This window comes from Mus musculus, chromosome 1 (assembly GCF_000001635.26).
Source record: "Mus musculus strain C57BL/6J chromosome 1, GRCm38.p6 C57BL/6J".
Lineage (NCBI taxonomy): Eukaryota > Metazoa > Chordata > Mammalia > Rodentia > Muridae > Mus > Mus musculus.
In genome coordinates, this window is record NC_000067.6 from 37601858 (window position 1) to 37618100 (window position 16243).

Here is a 16243-nt window from a genome sequence, read left to right on the forward strand (position 1 = left end):
TCGGTCCTAAACTATTTTCATCTGCCAAGGACCATGATCATTCCCCTCTACACAGGAGAAAAACAGAAAAGACCAGGAGGCTAAGCGCTGGGTAGTATCGAGCTAAACTGGTGGAGAGGAAGCCAGGGCCCATCCCAGTCTGGCTAGCTCAGGAGGGTTTCCTTCTGCCTAGAACACGTTTTGAACGTGTGCTGGAGATACTTCATGACATTTCATCTAAAAGCCCGTTTGGATAAGTTTCTGGATGATCAATTCTTGGTAATGTGAATATTATGGGAAAATGCAATAAAACACCCCTGCCTCGTGATTCCGAATGTAGACTTCTAGATATGGACTAGCTACTGGCTCGAAGAGCTTCTTTAATTTTGTTATAAATACAATCAACTGTGGTCATTCCCACCCTCTATCCATCTCTTCTTGGGAGGGTGAAGACCATCCGGAATATGGCCACCACCACCCCTTCGTGCTCCCCTGGGGGGCAATGGTGCTCACTCCTGACCAGGCGTCCTGCCCCATGTTGGAGAACTCTGAGAACTTAAACACTTCTTCCTCTCTCCCCTCTGGGTTTTGATGTATGGTTCTGGCTAGCTGCTGTTGTTTCTTTCTTCCTCCTTTAAACATCTGGTGGAGACGCTTCTGCTTCCTCTGACCCAGGCAACCCCACCTGCTCCCACCCCCAGGCTTCCCCTGCAAACACTTCCAAGCTTGAAGGCCTGGTTGTTCCTCCATGGATCTTTCTAGCAAATTAGCTGTTTGTCTGTGGGGCACACACTCTGGGGACCCACTTTCTGTTACCTAGAACTCACTCACTAAGACATGTGCCCTAGGATGTGGCTGGAGTTGAGGCCTCTGCTTCTGAGAAGAGCCAAACACAGTGCAACGCGACCCCTGGTCTTTGATGCACCCCACCAGCCATTTCTGCAGGCCGACTAAAGCAGATTAAAGTTTGAGAGGTATTAGTTACATGTTTCTCATGTTGTGTTCTCAACGTGAACTAAAATATAGCCCTGTGATCCTGGCACTTTGGAGGCTGAGATAGAATAGGTAGTTTTGGGGCAGCCTGGGTTACATGGTAGACAGAGTAGAAGCACATTGTGGAAAAGCCACTTTACTTCATGGCCACCCAGAAGCAAGAGAGACAGGAAGAGCTTAGGGTCTTAATGTACCTTCAATGTCATCAATAACCTTTCTTCCAGTGGGTTCTACTACCTCCTAACAGTACCATAGGTTGGCAATCAAAGCCTTCAATATGTACCTACCTTTGGGAAACAGTCAAAAACCAAACTGAAGCACACCCAGACAAGGGCACGGAAAGGTGCTTATTAGTTGATGTTACTACATGAAACAATTAGGTGCAACAGCTTAAAACAATTAAAAACATTTATTTCCCACAGTTTCAGTGTCCTCTCTGGGCAGCCTGGCCTGGGAACTCTCACGAGACTGCAATCCCCGCATCAGCTGACTGTGGTCACCTGGGAGCGTAGGGCTGGAGGCGACTGTCTCAAGACAGTGAAGCTAACAGGTTAGTCACACTACGCCAGGCTGGTGACAGTGCTTGACCGGAGGCCTCAGATTCCAGGAGCGATTTCCCAGGCCTATAAATGAGTCATCCAGGCCTCTCCTTACAGGGCCTCTCCATGGGCTTGTTGTGCATTTTTAAGTTGCGGGGCTGACTTCCCTCAGAGCAAACAGCCCCAACCTGTATGATATAAACACAACGATAGGGCTAGAGACCTCGCTCAGTGTCCTGATGTTCTTTCAGAGCACACAAGTTATGTTCCCAGCACCTGTGTTGGCTGGTTCACAACTGCCTATATCGCCAACACCATCTGGCCTTAGCAGGAGCAGCATGCACACACACACACACACACACACACACACACACGAACACCCATGCAGGAACCTCTTGCACAAGTTCTCTCTGGCTTGGAACTCATGGATTCATCTAGGCCGACTGACATCTGGCCAGTGAGTCCCATGATGCATCTGTCTGCTCCTCTTCTGGGTTGGGGTTTCTTCCGGGCTGGGGTTACAAGCATGTGCCACCAAATCTGCTTTTCAGTGTAAGTTCTGGTGTCAGACTCAAGCCCTCCTGCTTGCCCAGTGTACTGGCTAGTTTTGTGTCAACTTGACACAGCTGGAGTTACCACAGAGAAAGGAGCTTCAGTTGAGGAAATGCCTCCATGAGATCCAACTGTAAGGCATTTTCTCAATTAGTGACCAAGGGGGAAAGGCCCCTTGTGGGTGGGACCATCTCTGGGCTGGTAGTCTTAGGTTCTATAAGAGAGCAAGCTGAGCAAGCCAGATGAGGCAAGCCAGTAAAGAATATCCCTCCATGGCCTCTGCATCAGCTCCTGCTTCCTGACCTGCTTGAGTTCCAGTCCTGGCTTCCGTGGTGATGAACAGCAGTATGGAAGTGTAAGCCGAATAAACCCTTTCCTCCCCAACTTGTTTCTTGGTCATGATGTTTGTGCAGGAATAGAAACCCTGACTAAGACAAATTGGTACCAGCAGAGTGGGGTATTCCTGTGACAACCTGACCATGTTTTGGGGAGGACTGTGGATGGACTTTGGAACTTTGGGCTTAAAGATCCATCCGTTGTTAAGAGCTCTGTCAGATGTTGTGTAGGAGCTTGGAAGATAATGTTGAGAACACTGCAGAAGATGGAGGTCTGGTTTGTGAAATTTCAGAGGGAAAATTAAAGACTCTTTTCAGGGCCATTGCTGTTTTGAATGTGAAGATTCTGTAGTTCTGGTTAGCTGGGGCTGAAGAATCAGCTGTGATTAACAAGATACCAGAACTACCAAAGCAAAAACTTTGCATTACTGGGACTATTGATGCTGGTTAGCTGGAGCTAAGAAATTAGCGGTGATTAAGAAGAGACCAGCATCATTGAGGTGACATCTTCTGGGAAGTGTTTTCTGAAAGCACAAAGATGCTGTGTTCCAGAGATGGCCAAGGTTGTACTCCTGCTGCAGCAGGACTTGGTAATATGTAAGGGTCACCCAGGTGGTACTGGTTTTGAAGGCATGAAGGGGTCACGCAAAGCAGCTGAGGCTCGGCACTGTGAGAGGCCATGGAAGGCCATTGCTGAAGGTACAGCCTCAGTTGCAATTGAAGGCCCAGGACTGAAGGGGTCATGCAGTGTTTCGGAGATGCCAGTACCATGAGATGACCACCAAGAGCAGCAGCAGCAGTGGAGTACAGGCATCTGGAGCCTAGAGGATGACGTGTGTGCTACAAAGGGCCTGGCTGGAGAAGTGACCCAAGCCCTTGGAGGAGCCCAGAAGATCGTGAGTTGGATCCCAGACATTGGACGGTTAGAGATTGACTTTTGCTTTTGATTGTGACTGTGCCCTGATATTTTCCCTCTTGAAGGAAGAAACTGTTTTAGTGGAGCCCACAGTTAAGAGACTTTTAATTGTAAAAAGACTTTGGATTTTAAAAGAGATGGACATTTTAAAGAGTTTGAAATTTTAAGAATATGTAAAGACTGTGGGACTTTTAAAGTTATTTAGATATTGGGGATGAATAAGATTGTAAGAGTTGAGGCTTACTAATGATGTGTTTGTGTGTCAAGTTGACAAGGGGTCAATTGTACTGGCTAGTTTTGTGTCAACTTGACACAGCTGGAGTTACCACAGAGAAAGGAGCTTCAGTTGAGGAAATGCCTCCATGAGATCCAACTGTAAGGCATTTTCTCAATTAGTGACCAAGGGGGAAAGGCCCCTTGTGGGTGGGACCATCTCTGGGCTGGTAGTCTTAGGTTCTATAAGAGAGCAAGCTGAGCAAGCCAGATGAGGCAAGCCAGTAAAGAATATCCCTCCATGGCCTCTGCATCAGCTCCTGCTTCCTGACCTGCTTGAGTTCCAGTCCTGGCTTCCGTGGTGATGAACAGCAGTATGGAAGTGTAAGCCGAATAAACCCTTTCCTCCCCAACTTGTTTCTTGGTCATGATGTTTGTGCAGGAATAGAAACCCTGACTAAGACACCCAGTAAGCACTTAACCGAGTGGCCATGTCCCCAGCCCACTTCTGCTCCAGTCTACACTGCTTCCCCTTGTACACAGTTTCACTTGCTTAAAGTCAACCTCAGGCCAATAGCAAGCAGGAAATTCTAGAGATCTAAATTGCATGTGGTTTTTACGGAATATTATTATTATTATTATTATTTGCCAACTCTATCTACTATTCCACCTCCGAATTCTATTTTTAAGCAGAATGAGAAGTCTCCCAGCGTTCTACATGACCCGGCTCCTTCCCGCCTGAGCTATGAATGATCCCTTGATACTTCTGCCTGTCCAGGGGCAAGCATATAACTGGGTTTGTCATCACAACCAGGCCCTTAGTAGCTTTATTTTTTATCAGATGAATTATAGTGATATGACAGTGCTGTGTACACAAAGCCCTTACCTCTTACCTAAGAAAATGTCCCAAAGTGCAAGGGTAGGAAGGCCAGCAATTCAGGCACTCTAAAGAGATGCTACAAAGCACTTCCATCAAGTTAAATGGTCCTGGTTTATTGCAGATATACACATATCGAATACAACACACATATTAATACTAGTATCAGTTGGTGGGGGGCTTACAACAAATTCCCTGTGGATAGAGGACTCTGCTGCAACTAGAAGTGAGCAGTCAGGATGATCCACACTTTGAAGAGAGGATTGTTGAATTTGTGGGCATGTTTTAAATCTGCAGCCTAAAATATTTGCTTTTTATTTTAAGATTACCATAAAAAGTGGGCCAACTTTTATTTTCTTCCGGGCTCCAGTATAAAGAATATCTTCCACTTAGTTCCCACCCCACCTCCACCCACTCCCAGTTTTCCATTCCAGACTGATGCAAAGCTAAAGCACAAGCTGTCAGAGGGCCTCTTACCTGTCAGGGAGCCATGCGCTTGTCAGGGGGGCGTGGACTTGTCAGGGGGGCGTGGACTTGCCAGGGGGCCCGTACACTAGGGGGTGGGGGGCGTGGACTTGCCAGGGGGCCACGCACTGGCGGCGGGGGGGGGGGGGGGGGCTGGACTTGTCAGGGGGCGTGGACTTGCCAGGGGGCTGCGCACTAGTCACGGGGCAGCGCACTGATCAGGGACCCTCGGACTTGCTGCACACAGTTTCTTCTCATTGACCTCTCACCGACTGAACAGACACTCATCCTTCCCCCAACTCCCACAGGAGGCCTTGCTTATCCTCAAGCTGGCAGCTGGCAGAGCAAGAGAAGACCCGCAGTCCTAAGCTTACTAGAAGCTACAGCAGGGAAATCTGCAGGGCCGTTGACAGTCGGTCGGTCTTGTACAAAGACTGTTTTGAGAAATGGGACAACTCAGATAGATGGAGTACATGCTGGCCTCACTTAGGACATGCAGATCTTGTTGTGGGTGCCCGCCATTCAGCATTAGTCAAAGGATAAAGTTCCATCCATCATGACGCCTGTCAGTGAGACCAGGCCCTCTGTTTGGGAGAGGCTCTCTGTTAATTACTTGGAGCGTTGTGTGTGTAGATGGACTGATGCTCTCGAGACAACCAAGGGTGATTTGTCCTGCTGTGGGTGGCTGGAACTATGGGACCAGGAAGATAAAGAAAGCTGTGTCTCCTCACACCCACAAAACTGTGACGCCACCCTACCCGATTAATGGACTCCACCAAGATGAAGGCTGTCAGGTTTGGGGCTGGGTGAGCACCCATAATTCAGAGCTGGGGAAGGGAGCAGAGACAGGAGCCCCCCTGAAGCTTGCTGTGTAGGCAGCCTCCAGTCTAGAACAAGACAGACAAGTGATAAAGGAAGATACCCTCTATTGATGGAGTCTCCTGACTTCTATGTGTACACGAGTGCATTTGTACCTACACACGTGTGCGTGCATGCACACACACACACACACACACACAGGCACACGGGAATGACATGTGCACATGGAATTCTACAGACTGTCAAAGGAGCCACCTTCGGGTTAAGACAGCAACAGTCATTAAAGAAAAATCTACAGAGGTCCCAAGCACAGAACAGAGCTGAGAGAGCAGAAACGCCCAAGAATTATGGAGGAAGCATTGGGTTTCCCAAGCATGAAATGCACTGCTATCCTTATGGATGTACCCAGCTCTCTTAAGGTGAGGAGACCACAGATGGCTGTGGGCTGTTAGAGTGATGAACCAGCCTGCCTCTGTCTTAGGCCTAAGAGCCATTTCATAGTAAAGACAAACTGGGTTCAATCCTGTTTATGATTACACATCTGTTTCTCAAGGATTGGGCTATACCCCAGCTACACCCTTAACTATAAATGGCTCTAAAGTGTCTGCTCCAGAAAACAGCCTTATTTCCTGGAAACTGCGTCCTTGTCTCTGGAGGTTGTCCTGAAGAACATGTTATGCTTGTGGCCTGCTTCTAAACACTCTACCTATTCTCCCTTCTGGAAACACCCTATCCCAGAGGGTAACTTCCTCACAACCAATGCGGACCTCTCAAACGCCGCCTTAGGTGGAGGCAGCCAGTGGACATGAAAAAAAAAAAAAAAGGCTTGCTCTACCTCAGTAGTACCTTAAAAGGCCTTTCACCCAGGTCACCTACGGCTTCTGTGTGCCCAGAGCCACCAGCCACTCTTGTTGTCCGTTAACCATCGTCATCCAGCAGATCTCAGCCTGGACGGCTGCACGCTCCCCTCTCAACACCCTGCCCTTTCCTCTCTCAGCCCCGCCTCTTTCTTGTTCTAAAGACAATTTGAATCGGTTTTTTTGTTTTTTTGTTTGCTTGTTTCAAGACAGGGTTTCTCTATATAGCCTTGGCTGTCCTGGAACTCACTCTGTAGATCAGGCTGGCCTCGAACTCAGAAATCTGCCTGTCTCTGCCTCCCAAGTGCTGGGACTAAAGGTGTGTGCCCCCACTGCCTGGCTCCAAAGACAATTTGGATACATCTGCTCTTTCCAGACCTCTAGAATCAGGGCACCTTTTTAGATCAGTCCCAAGAGCCCCCTCTTCCTCTTTCAGACCTGAATTTCTGTCCTGTTTCAAACTGAGACCTCCCAAATCTGTGGACATGGGTATCTATTTACTGGCTCCACAGGTGCTCACACTGGAAGATGCCCTCTTTTCTGTGGGTTTCCCTCTCAGGCCCCATTTCTGTAAATGCTTTCTGTATGGACCAAGAACTCCAGCCAAAGGCCTTCCATTCTTTGCTTCTCACGCCACATCAAACGCACCCACTTAGGCCATGACTCTAGCCAGGATCAGCCATTTGATTAGATGACCTCATCAGCCACCCCCTACCCCAACCTCAAGAACTCATTCAGCCACAGCCAGTCTCTGGCTTAGGCTCTGTTGTCCCAACAAGCCCCTTTCCTTGATTTTTGCATACTTAATGTCTATTCATTGTGTCCCTTTCCTATGAAAAAGTGGGCACACTACAAAGATAGAGTTTTCATGGGGTTGGGCCCCATCGTAGAGATGCTTCTAGGGAACTCCCACACAAGTTAGAAACATGCCAAATTATTCAAGTACATGTGCACTGAAAATTTAAAAGTGCCAAATTAAAGCAGCAGCAACAACAACAAAAAGCCAGCACATTCTCTTATCCTTTAAAGGAACTCAAAGACAGAGGTGGTCACCAAGGAGAAAGCGTGGTGTACACATTTGTTCCTAAGACCCACGAGTTCACAAGGTCATGCTCAGTGTGCTCCCATGATGTCTCTGAGGGCAAGGTTCACTCCTGTACTGACTGAGATTTAAAAGCAGGAATGCTAGGGTTGGGGGTTCAGCTCCGTGGTATGATGGTTGCCTAGAGGCACAAGGGTTTAGGTCTCAGCTCTGAAAAACAAAACCAGGGGTGTCAATTGTGATGGTTTGTATATGCTTGGCCCAGGGAGTGGCACTATTTGGGGGTGTGGCCTTGGAGTAGGTGTGGTCTTGTTGGAGTAGGTGTGTCACTGTGGGTGTGGGCTTTAAGACTCTTCCTAACTGCCTGGAAGCCAGTCTTCTACCAGCCTACAGATGAAGATGAAGAACTCTCAGCTCCTCCAGCCCCTCCAGCCCCATGTCTTCATGGATACTGCCATGTTCCCACCTTGATGATAATGGACTGAACCTCTGAACCTGTAAGCCAGCCCCAATTAAATGTTGTCCTAATAAGAGTTGCCTTGGTTGTGGTGTCTGCTCACCAGTAAAACCCTAACTAAGATATCAATTTACAGTAGGGTTTAAAAACGTAGGCCGTCAATGGCCTTAGCTTCAACGTGCCTCAACGACTTCATCGACAAAGCAGAAATGCATACTCACCCCAAGGACGGAAGAGAGGGTTGTAACTAAAGTGGCTAATGTACTCCCAGCAATGCCCGTTCCTTCTGCTCAGGAGAACTGGGTCTGGTGACTCCTCTCACGCTTTCCCCATTGTTACCACTGTAGACTTCTACATCACCACCGAGCCTTGGCTGGCCAAGCTTGGCTGGCCTCCAGGTCTTCTATCAGAGCCTAATCTCCGTGCAGAGGGCAGAGGCTATAGGACTCCATCCTACCGAATTCTCCTATGTCCTAAAAACCTAAGCCTGCTGTGTACCACACCCTGAAACACAGAGAACAGTCAAATCAAAACTGAACCACGTCTTTTTGTTCCTGTAGTGAGGCCTCTGCCTCCAAAGCATTCCTCTGAAATGCTCTGCTGGCCAGAGAAATACAGACAAATTGATTTTTCTCTAGTTAAAACTATTCAGGCCAAAGCTTTAGAGTTCTTGCATTTATGTTCTCTAAGAGAATGTCATTAATAAATCAATTTGTCTGTGGAAAGAAACTGTCCCACACTCCTTCGGCAGAGGCAGATGCCATAAAATTGTGTAGCACTAACAGCTAGGAAAAGAATTTTCATGAGAATGGAAAAATAGACTAAAAGTGGCAACCCTTAGGACACATAAAATCAAGTTATAATAGAACAAACATATCATGAGGTCGGACTGATTTTGCGTCTAGCTGAATTAACTCCCATAGAGACTGGCTTGTGGGGAGGAACAAACGAATTGTTTTAAAGCAACTGCTAAGGAGCCATTGCACAGAACCTCTGAGATCCCAAACTTTTCTTCCAGCCCAATTTTGCCACATTCTACATTCTTGGCTGTTGTACCAGCGAGCCTGTTGTCAACAGAAATATGCAGGCTGGATGGGTGAAATGCCATAAAGTGTCAATAGTGTCCCGCTTAGATTTACTTATTGTATTTTGGCAACGTGACACAAGCCAGGGTCACCTGAGAAAATGCCTCGTTAGCCAACACATGGTCAAGTCTGTAAGGGAATTCTCTGTGAGTGAGCCCAGCTCTCTTCAGGCGGCAACATTCCTGGGCAGGTGATCCTGTGTTGTATAAGAAAGCAGGCTGAGCCTGCCACAAGGAACAAACTGGTAAGCAGCATTTCCCTGTGGCTCGTGTTTCAATCTCTGCTCCTAGTTCCAGCCTTGGCTTCCCTGAGTGGACTGTGACCTGGGTTGTGTCAGCTCAAATAAACCTTTTCTCCCAAGCCGCTTTTGGTTATGATGTTTATAAACAAACTGGAAAGCAAACTAGGATAGACGGCCCCTAAGACTTTCATATTCTTGCAATGTTATATGTAGAGCAAATGAAAAAAAAATCCTACAAATTCTTCTTTCTTCCTAAAATGAACACCAATGTTTTGTTAGAACAATAAAAACCAACCACTCCCTACCACCACCACCACCCACCCCTCGCTAATACACAACAAACTCAACTCCCAACCAAGTCAGGATTTTCACTGAGGCGTAAGGGCATTCCCTCAGCATTGGAAGATGTTCTCTAGGAGCAAAAATAATATTGACGCACAGAGCAGAAACATGTTTGAAACTTTTTATTAAACAGGCAATGCATTTTGCACAGGACACAGATGCCTAGTGGAAAAGTTTAAAAATTCTTTTTGGAAACAGTCTATGAATTGACAAACCCTGCCACGTCCCTTCCTCTCCTTCTCGGGGTGGGTGGGTTTCTTCAGGAAACTGGATTGTTAAGTGGGTAGCTGCTCTTGTAAAGGGAATCCCTGCTTTACCACAAACAATCATGCCTATTAGTAAACAAGAAAGACCACGATGGCCCACGGCAAGACGGTGGCCAGAGGCACTGGCTGATGGCAAGAGGCAGCGCAGACCTGGGACTCGTAGGCTCACGCTGACATCTCAGCACAGGAATGGCGCCCCTAAACTTCGCAACATTCTTGCCACAGCCCCTCTGGCCCGGCACTGAGGCTGTCTGCTGGTCTTCTCCGTTCCCCCTGGTTCCTCTCTCTTCTCGGAGCACATCAGAAGCCGTTGACAAAAATCAATCGTAAGTTTCACAGTCTGCTTGCCAAGATTTATTGGCAGTTTAAAACTAAGTGGCTCGTCGGTCCAGTGGACCTCCTTCCCCAGCAGCCTGCCAATCTATTTTATGATTTGGGGCATGTCGCTCCAGGCTTGAGATTTCTTTCTGGCGAGTTCCATCCAGGATGGCTGATCTGTACTGGCGTAACTGGCCCTCTTCAGCTGATGAAGTTCCTTCTCTGTGGTCGCTGCAGCCTGAGCTGCTGGGAGACAAAACAGACAAAAGCAAGAGACCCAGTGTGGGTTTTCGCTAAGCCTCTCCTATAGCTTTAAATATACGTTCCAGTCTCCACTGTGCTCCAGGACACACAATCCCTCAGTGCATAAAGGAGTGAAGACTGAAGCATCGAGTGTGGAGCACATACGATTGGAAGAGTTTCAGAGCAGGCTTAGGTGGTTCCGGAGGCAAAGTGAGTCTAGAAAGGTTCAGGGTCTAACTGCAGAACACCAGAGGTAGGCTGCACGAGGGACCGAGCATACCACCTTCACAACCACCCAATTAAGATGGCTAGTAAAGTACAAGTCTCGTGTCGTTTGACCACAATACAAAGTAAATAAAAAATTAAAAAATATTAGGTTCGGGATGTCACTCGACGGGAGAGTATGTGATTAGTGTGCAGGAGACTCCGGGCTCATCCACCATTTGAGGTGACAAATACCACCTCCCGGAGCTCAGAATTGCATTCAAAACCAGCAGAGACAGGGACCTGTGTTTTATGATTTCACATTCCCAAAAAGGGATATCTCACAGAGACACAAAGTAGGTTAGTGCTTACCTACCCCCAGGGTAGGGAATGTGACAAGTAGGTTTCCTTCCAGTGTGAGGGGGATGTTCTATTCTTAGATTGCTACCAGGGTGGTGGGACTCCGCAAATACACATAATCTCACCGTTAAATACATCCACTGAAATGCACACTGGATATGGGTGACCGTTATCTCATGTAAATTCCTTCTCAAAAAAAGGGGGGGGGGACTACATTAAAAAAACACTGCTCAACATGGCAAAATGATTCAATAACACAAACTCCAATCATAGGAAGAAATATATATATGTGTGTGTGTATGTGTAAATATATATATCTGTGTGCGCGTGCATGAGTGTGTGCCAAAGTATTTGGAAATAAAAGCCAGTCTCATACCCAAGTTCTGATGGGACAGTGAGATTCCTCTCTGTAGCCCTTCCTTGAGGTTCAGTTTTGACCCCTGCCTCTGGGTCACAGCAGGCTTTGCAGGGGTCATCAGGAAAGATTTGCTCCGGACGAAGTCACCCTGCTTCACAGACTCCTACGGAGACACAAAATGACAGGTGCTGCCCAAGGATAACAGACTCAGAGTGGGTAAATACTCCAAGTGTCTTAGCTACAAAATGTCTCTTCCAAGATGCACCCTGCTGCTGGCACTTTCTGGAAAGGGGCTCTGTGCACCGGCATCACCCACCAAAATGCCAGAGCTGACTTGTGCCAGCCTCCTGCAGCCCACGTGTGCATGGTGGCTCCTTGCTTGCCTGGACAGCCCAGTCTCAGCCCCAGATGGTATAGAGCGAGGACTCTATGTGAAAGCCGTAGGGAATGGTTTTATGATACACACTATATGGCAGCAGCTGAAATGGGCTAACATTTCGCACTGTAATTTCCCCTCCTCAATGCTACATACAGGTCTTCAGCTGTGTAGACACAACTGAGGATTGCATTAGCAGGAAGGGAAGCAGGTCCTATTGCAGCGCAGGCTCCCTTTCCTAGACAGCAGAACCCCATTTATTGTACTGGTTAGCAGAGGGTGCATCAGCACAGTTGTTGGGGTTGGTGAGAGCTGTTTTCAGTTGAATACAACATGCAACTCCAGGTTTTGGCTGTGCAGCCCCAGGTGAGGGAAAAGGGAAGCCAGCAGGCAGCAGCCAGAGCAGGCTTCATTTATCATCACACAAGGGGCTGAGGTGGAGCTGGTGACCATATTAGCGTGTGTCTGAAGGGAGCCGTTGTTTTAACTGTCTTCAATTTTTTTCCAGAGGCTGAGCTGCGTTGCCTAGGAGGCCAGAGCAGCCTCGGGCGCCACTGCATTTCTACCAGCCCACACAGGCAAAGAGGCAGCTAGCTCCATCACGGGGTCCACAAGCTGACGTACTGCCTTTGCGCATGTCAGCCATCACGGTAGGCACGGCATCTCTGTGATGTTCATGCAGGACCTCTGTGAGCACAGCGGTACCTGCTCCCACCACACCCTCACAAGATCGCTGCCCTCCTCACCCCACCCCCACCCCGAACGCCACAGAAAAAGAGTGGTAACCTGGGCTCTCTCGGCCACCTTGGCTTGCTTCCCAGTTTCTGTCTTTAGGATCCTCGACCCAGGTTTCTCTTCCTGGTTGACGGGCAGGTCTGGGGCTCCTCTTCTCTTCTGCCGGGCCATGGTGATCCAGGGTGGGGTGGGTTGCCCATCAGCCCCAGGACCTGTAGCCGCAGGAGGCTGACCCTTTTCTGTGATAAAGGCCAAGAAGGAGCAATGTTAGGCAGATAGTCCCACTCTCCCCTTCAGTCCCACCCACAGCTTCTCTCCCATACAAGGTGTGTTATATTGCTTTGCTTGGTTCAGGGGGCTGAGGAGTGGTAGGATTGAGGAGTAGAGTCTCAGAGAGACCCCCACTTCCCATTCCCCCCTGAGCCAAAGCCTCTCTTCAGCAAACTTCATTTTTTTTTTTCTTCTATAGATGTCTCAAATAGATTACCTCCTCTGGTCTGAGCCGCCAAAACCACAAGATGCAGCTGCCACCCCAACCTGTGCACTTTGGAGCTAATTTCTACCAGGGCCTTCTCTCTGGGAGGAGCTGGAATGTATGCACAGATAGGATGCCTTTGATAAGAGTCTACATTTGGGACCAGCCACCCGCCCCCACTCCGGATTTACTTGACGCGCTAAAAACATTCCCTTTGTGGGACGTGATGCCATTTCTACAACCATCTGTCTTCACCTGACACAGGAAGTTGGGGCCTGCATGGTTAACACCGGCTGTTTTTCTTCTCCTGCTCTACATTCTTTTAAAGGGCCCTCTTTGCCCTCTCCTGCCATTTCTTCACTTAGTGACCAGGAGCTCCCGCAGAACTCTTCCTGTGTCTCACCCTCACTCCCATCCCTATCCCAGAGGCAGCTACTCTCTTCGAAACAGACGGAACATTTTCTCAGGGTTTGAACTTTATTTTCTTGGCTAACAACATATTCCTCGAACAGTTCTGATAAGATTAAATTCACAACCCGAGGAACTTGCCATTCCAGTTTGAAATCAGAGCAGAGAAGTAGCTTGTTGAAGGCCAGGCCAGCCTCTCTCACCTCCTCAAAGCTCAGTGCTGGGTACTGAGCACTCTGTCACCTCTTAGCCCAAAGGCACAAGACATAGTTCTGGTAAATTCTTTATAACCTGCACTTGGATAATTTCATCTGAGCCAAAAGATACATTTTTAAAATGAGCATAAAGAGGGCTGGGGGGCCCAGGGAGGAGGGCTGGGGGGCCCAGGGAGGAGGGCTGGGGGGCCCAGGGAGGAGTGCCGGCTGCTCTGCCTGAGCACCTGAGGTTGAGTCCCAGCATCCACATGTGGCTCACAACCATCTGTAACTCTGGTTCCTCGGGTCACGCTGCCTTCTTTGGCATCGGTAGGTAGACACACGGTGCACAAACACTTGTACACGTAGAGTTAAAAACATTCAAACGAGCAGAAAAGTTATATGAGACTGCCTCTAAGGTGGTTTGGCAAGAAGGGACCCCCAGGGGAGGGTGGGGCTCTGGGGACTGCTCAAGTGGCAATGTTTCCAACTGCACTGATGTATGCCCATGTACCTACGTTCACATGCTGACCCTGGGAGTGGGTGAACCCTGCAACTGCACTAGGCTGTGCCAGGAGGTGACCTACAGGCAACTTCATGGAGCACTGGCCTGAGCAAGTGACCAAGACCTCTTAGCAGCCATTTCTTTCCTGTTTGGTTCCTGTATTTCCCCACACTTGGACACATCTCACAATATCAAGCCTCAGAGATGTTGCACCTCTGTCCCAAGTAAAGTATGGGCAGAGTCGGGTGACAGTCATTCTGCTCTGTGACACAGGCCTGAGTGGTTTCTGTGACTTGCACCCTTATCCTCTGCCACACTGGAACCCACGGCTCTGCGTCTGTGCTCCATCTGGGCTAGGGAGGGCTAGGGCTAGAGAGAGGAATGAAGACGGGCAGTGGGCAGTCTATGGCGGCCTTGAGGGGGCGGGCAAACAGGTTGTCAGTGACCCCTTAAAGCATTAACTCTCAGGGCCAAGGTTGAAACATAAAATCTCTTCTGCGATTAGATCTGCTCAAAAGGTCAGCTCTAGGGCACGGCAGATGTGGCAAATAAAGCCACTCCTTTGTTTATATTCCGGCCTCAATAGACAGACCTGAGTCTCCTGGGGATCTGGTTTAAAGATTTCTGACATCTCAGCCCCTCCTCCGGAATAATAAGGGCTTTAGGTTGTCAAGTGTACCCAGGTCTGCAGCCAACACCTGCAGAGCTCGACAAGTCTCTCACTGAACAGCAGACACCACGTGTTGGAATGTATGAGATCCCTTTGCTGAGAGTTTGAGAAAAAGCTGGCTCCCCACACCTGCCTGGGAAGGGAGCAATCTAATCTGCCTTAGAACAAACCCAGACTAACACTTCCAGATGGCAAGGGCCTCAGGTGTGGGGAGCTGGAGAGCCACACAGCTGGGCCCTAACAACCCCATTGCACAGGCAAGTGACTTCTGATCAGAAGAAACTATCACTTTGTTAGTTACTGAGAGGAGTCCATCAAAGGAACAAAACCCCTCCCTCCTCAGTAGCGTAGTCTCTTCCCTCAAGCTCTATTTGGGAAAATACTGTAAAGCACTGATCTTCAACACAGCCTGTCCTGGGGCTGGGTTTCAGGCCTCAGGCTAGCCGTGTGCTCCTGGGCAGACCCCGTGTAAATGCAGGTGTAAAAATCCCAGAAGACAACCTGCTATCTATGCCAGATGTTTGTAAAGATTCAGTGACGTCATCCTCCTCCAAGCCCCAGCACAGTGCCTGGCACCTGCCAGCTGTTCTCCATTACGATATGTGTAGAAGACCACTGGCTGGGCCTCAGCTGCTCCCACTGCTACTCTGTCTGTCATTGCTGGTAACAACGTAAGGCAACCATTTTGCTGATTTCTGTTTTCTAATCTCTTTCAAAAGATGGGGAAACTAATGCAGTGGGCTTATGGACTTAGCTTGTGGACTTATGTGACTTAGCTATCTGTATTTAGAAGACACCACTCCCCCCAAGTCCTAACCACTCACCCGATCCTGGGATGCTCCACCTACAGGTGGCAAACACTTTCTATCACTCGGAGTCACCCCCTTTGCTTGGTTTTGGTGCCTACTAAAATTCAAATGTAAGGCACTGGTTTTTGTTTGCTTGCTTGTTTTGTTTTGTTTTTCCAGAAAGAATCCTAGAAGTGACCCACTGAGAGTGAAGCACAAATGATAAGCCACACCCTGCATGACACCTCTCAGAAGGCTGAGCCCGGAAGATTAGAGCTGTCAAGAACACAGTTGTGGTTGGGAAGCAAGGAGCTGGAGGATGTGAACTTAGGGACTCTCGCTCTTGGGCTGAGATATTAAAGCAGATGTTCTGGTCTAAGCAAGCTTGGAACAGGGCAGCATACTGCTGTGCTTCTTGAAGCAACTGTGTGCACGAGTATGTATGTGTGTGTGTGTATGTGTGCGTGAGCGTGCTCACGCCTGTGTGTGAGCATGTCTGTGTATGAATGTGCTTGTGCATTCATGCATGCATGTATGTGTGTAGGTATGTGTGTTTGCACATTCATGTGTGTGCTTGCACATCCACGTGTATGTACACTTTCATGTGCATATTCATGTGTGTGCTTGTATG

At 48.5% G+C, this 16243-nt stretch overlaps 1 protein-coding gene and 1 long non-coding RNA gene across 7 annotated transcripts in view; one reads left to right on the forward strand and one right to left on the reverse strand.

Annotated features, from left to right (window-relative positions):
- Positions 1–9818: 9818 nt before the first annotated feature.
- Cracdl (capping protein inhibiting regulator of actin like) overlaps positions 9819–16243 on the reverse strand; it is a 108414-nt gene continuing 101989 nt past the window's right edge. For 4 of the 6 annotated variants that reach the window (XM_006496295.4, XM_006496296.4, XM_006496297.2 and 1 more), the window contains 3 exons: positions 12624–12811; positions 11480–11624; positions 9820–10542 (listed from right to left, as the gene is read on the reverse strand). In XM_006496295.4, coding sequence (XP_006496358.1) covers positions 10400–10542; positions 11480–11624; positions 12624–12811 — 476 coding nt within the window. In that variant the 3' untranslated portion in view covers positions 9820–10399. Of the gene's footprint in view, positions 10543–11479; positions 11625–12623; positions 12812–16243 lie in introns of all 6 variants that reach the window. The other 2 variants (NM_028096.1, XM_006496292.4) reach the window with 2 other exon arrangements.
- 4930556I23Rik lies at positions 12650–13516 on the forward strand. The gene is made up of 2 exons (XR_373329.1): positions 12650–12710; positions 13042–13516. It is a non-coding gene; the product is annotated as an RIKEN cDNA 4930556I23 gene (long non-coding RNA).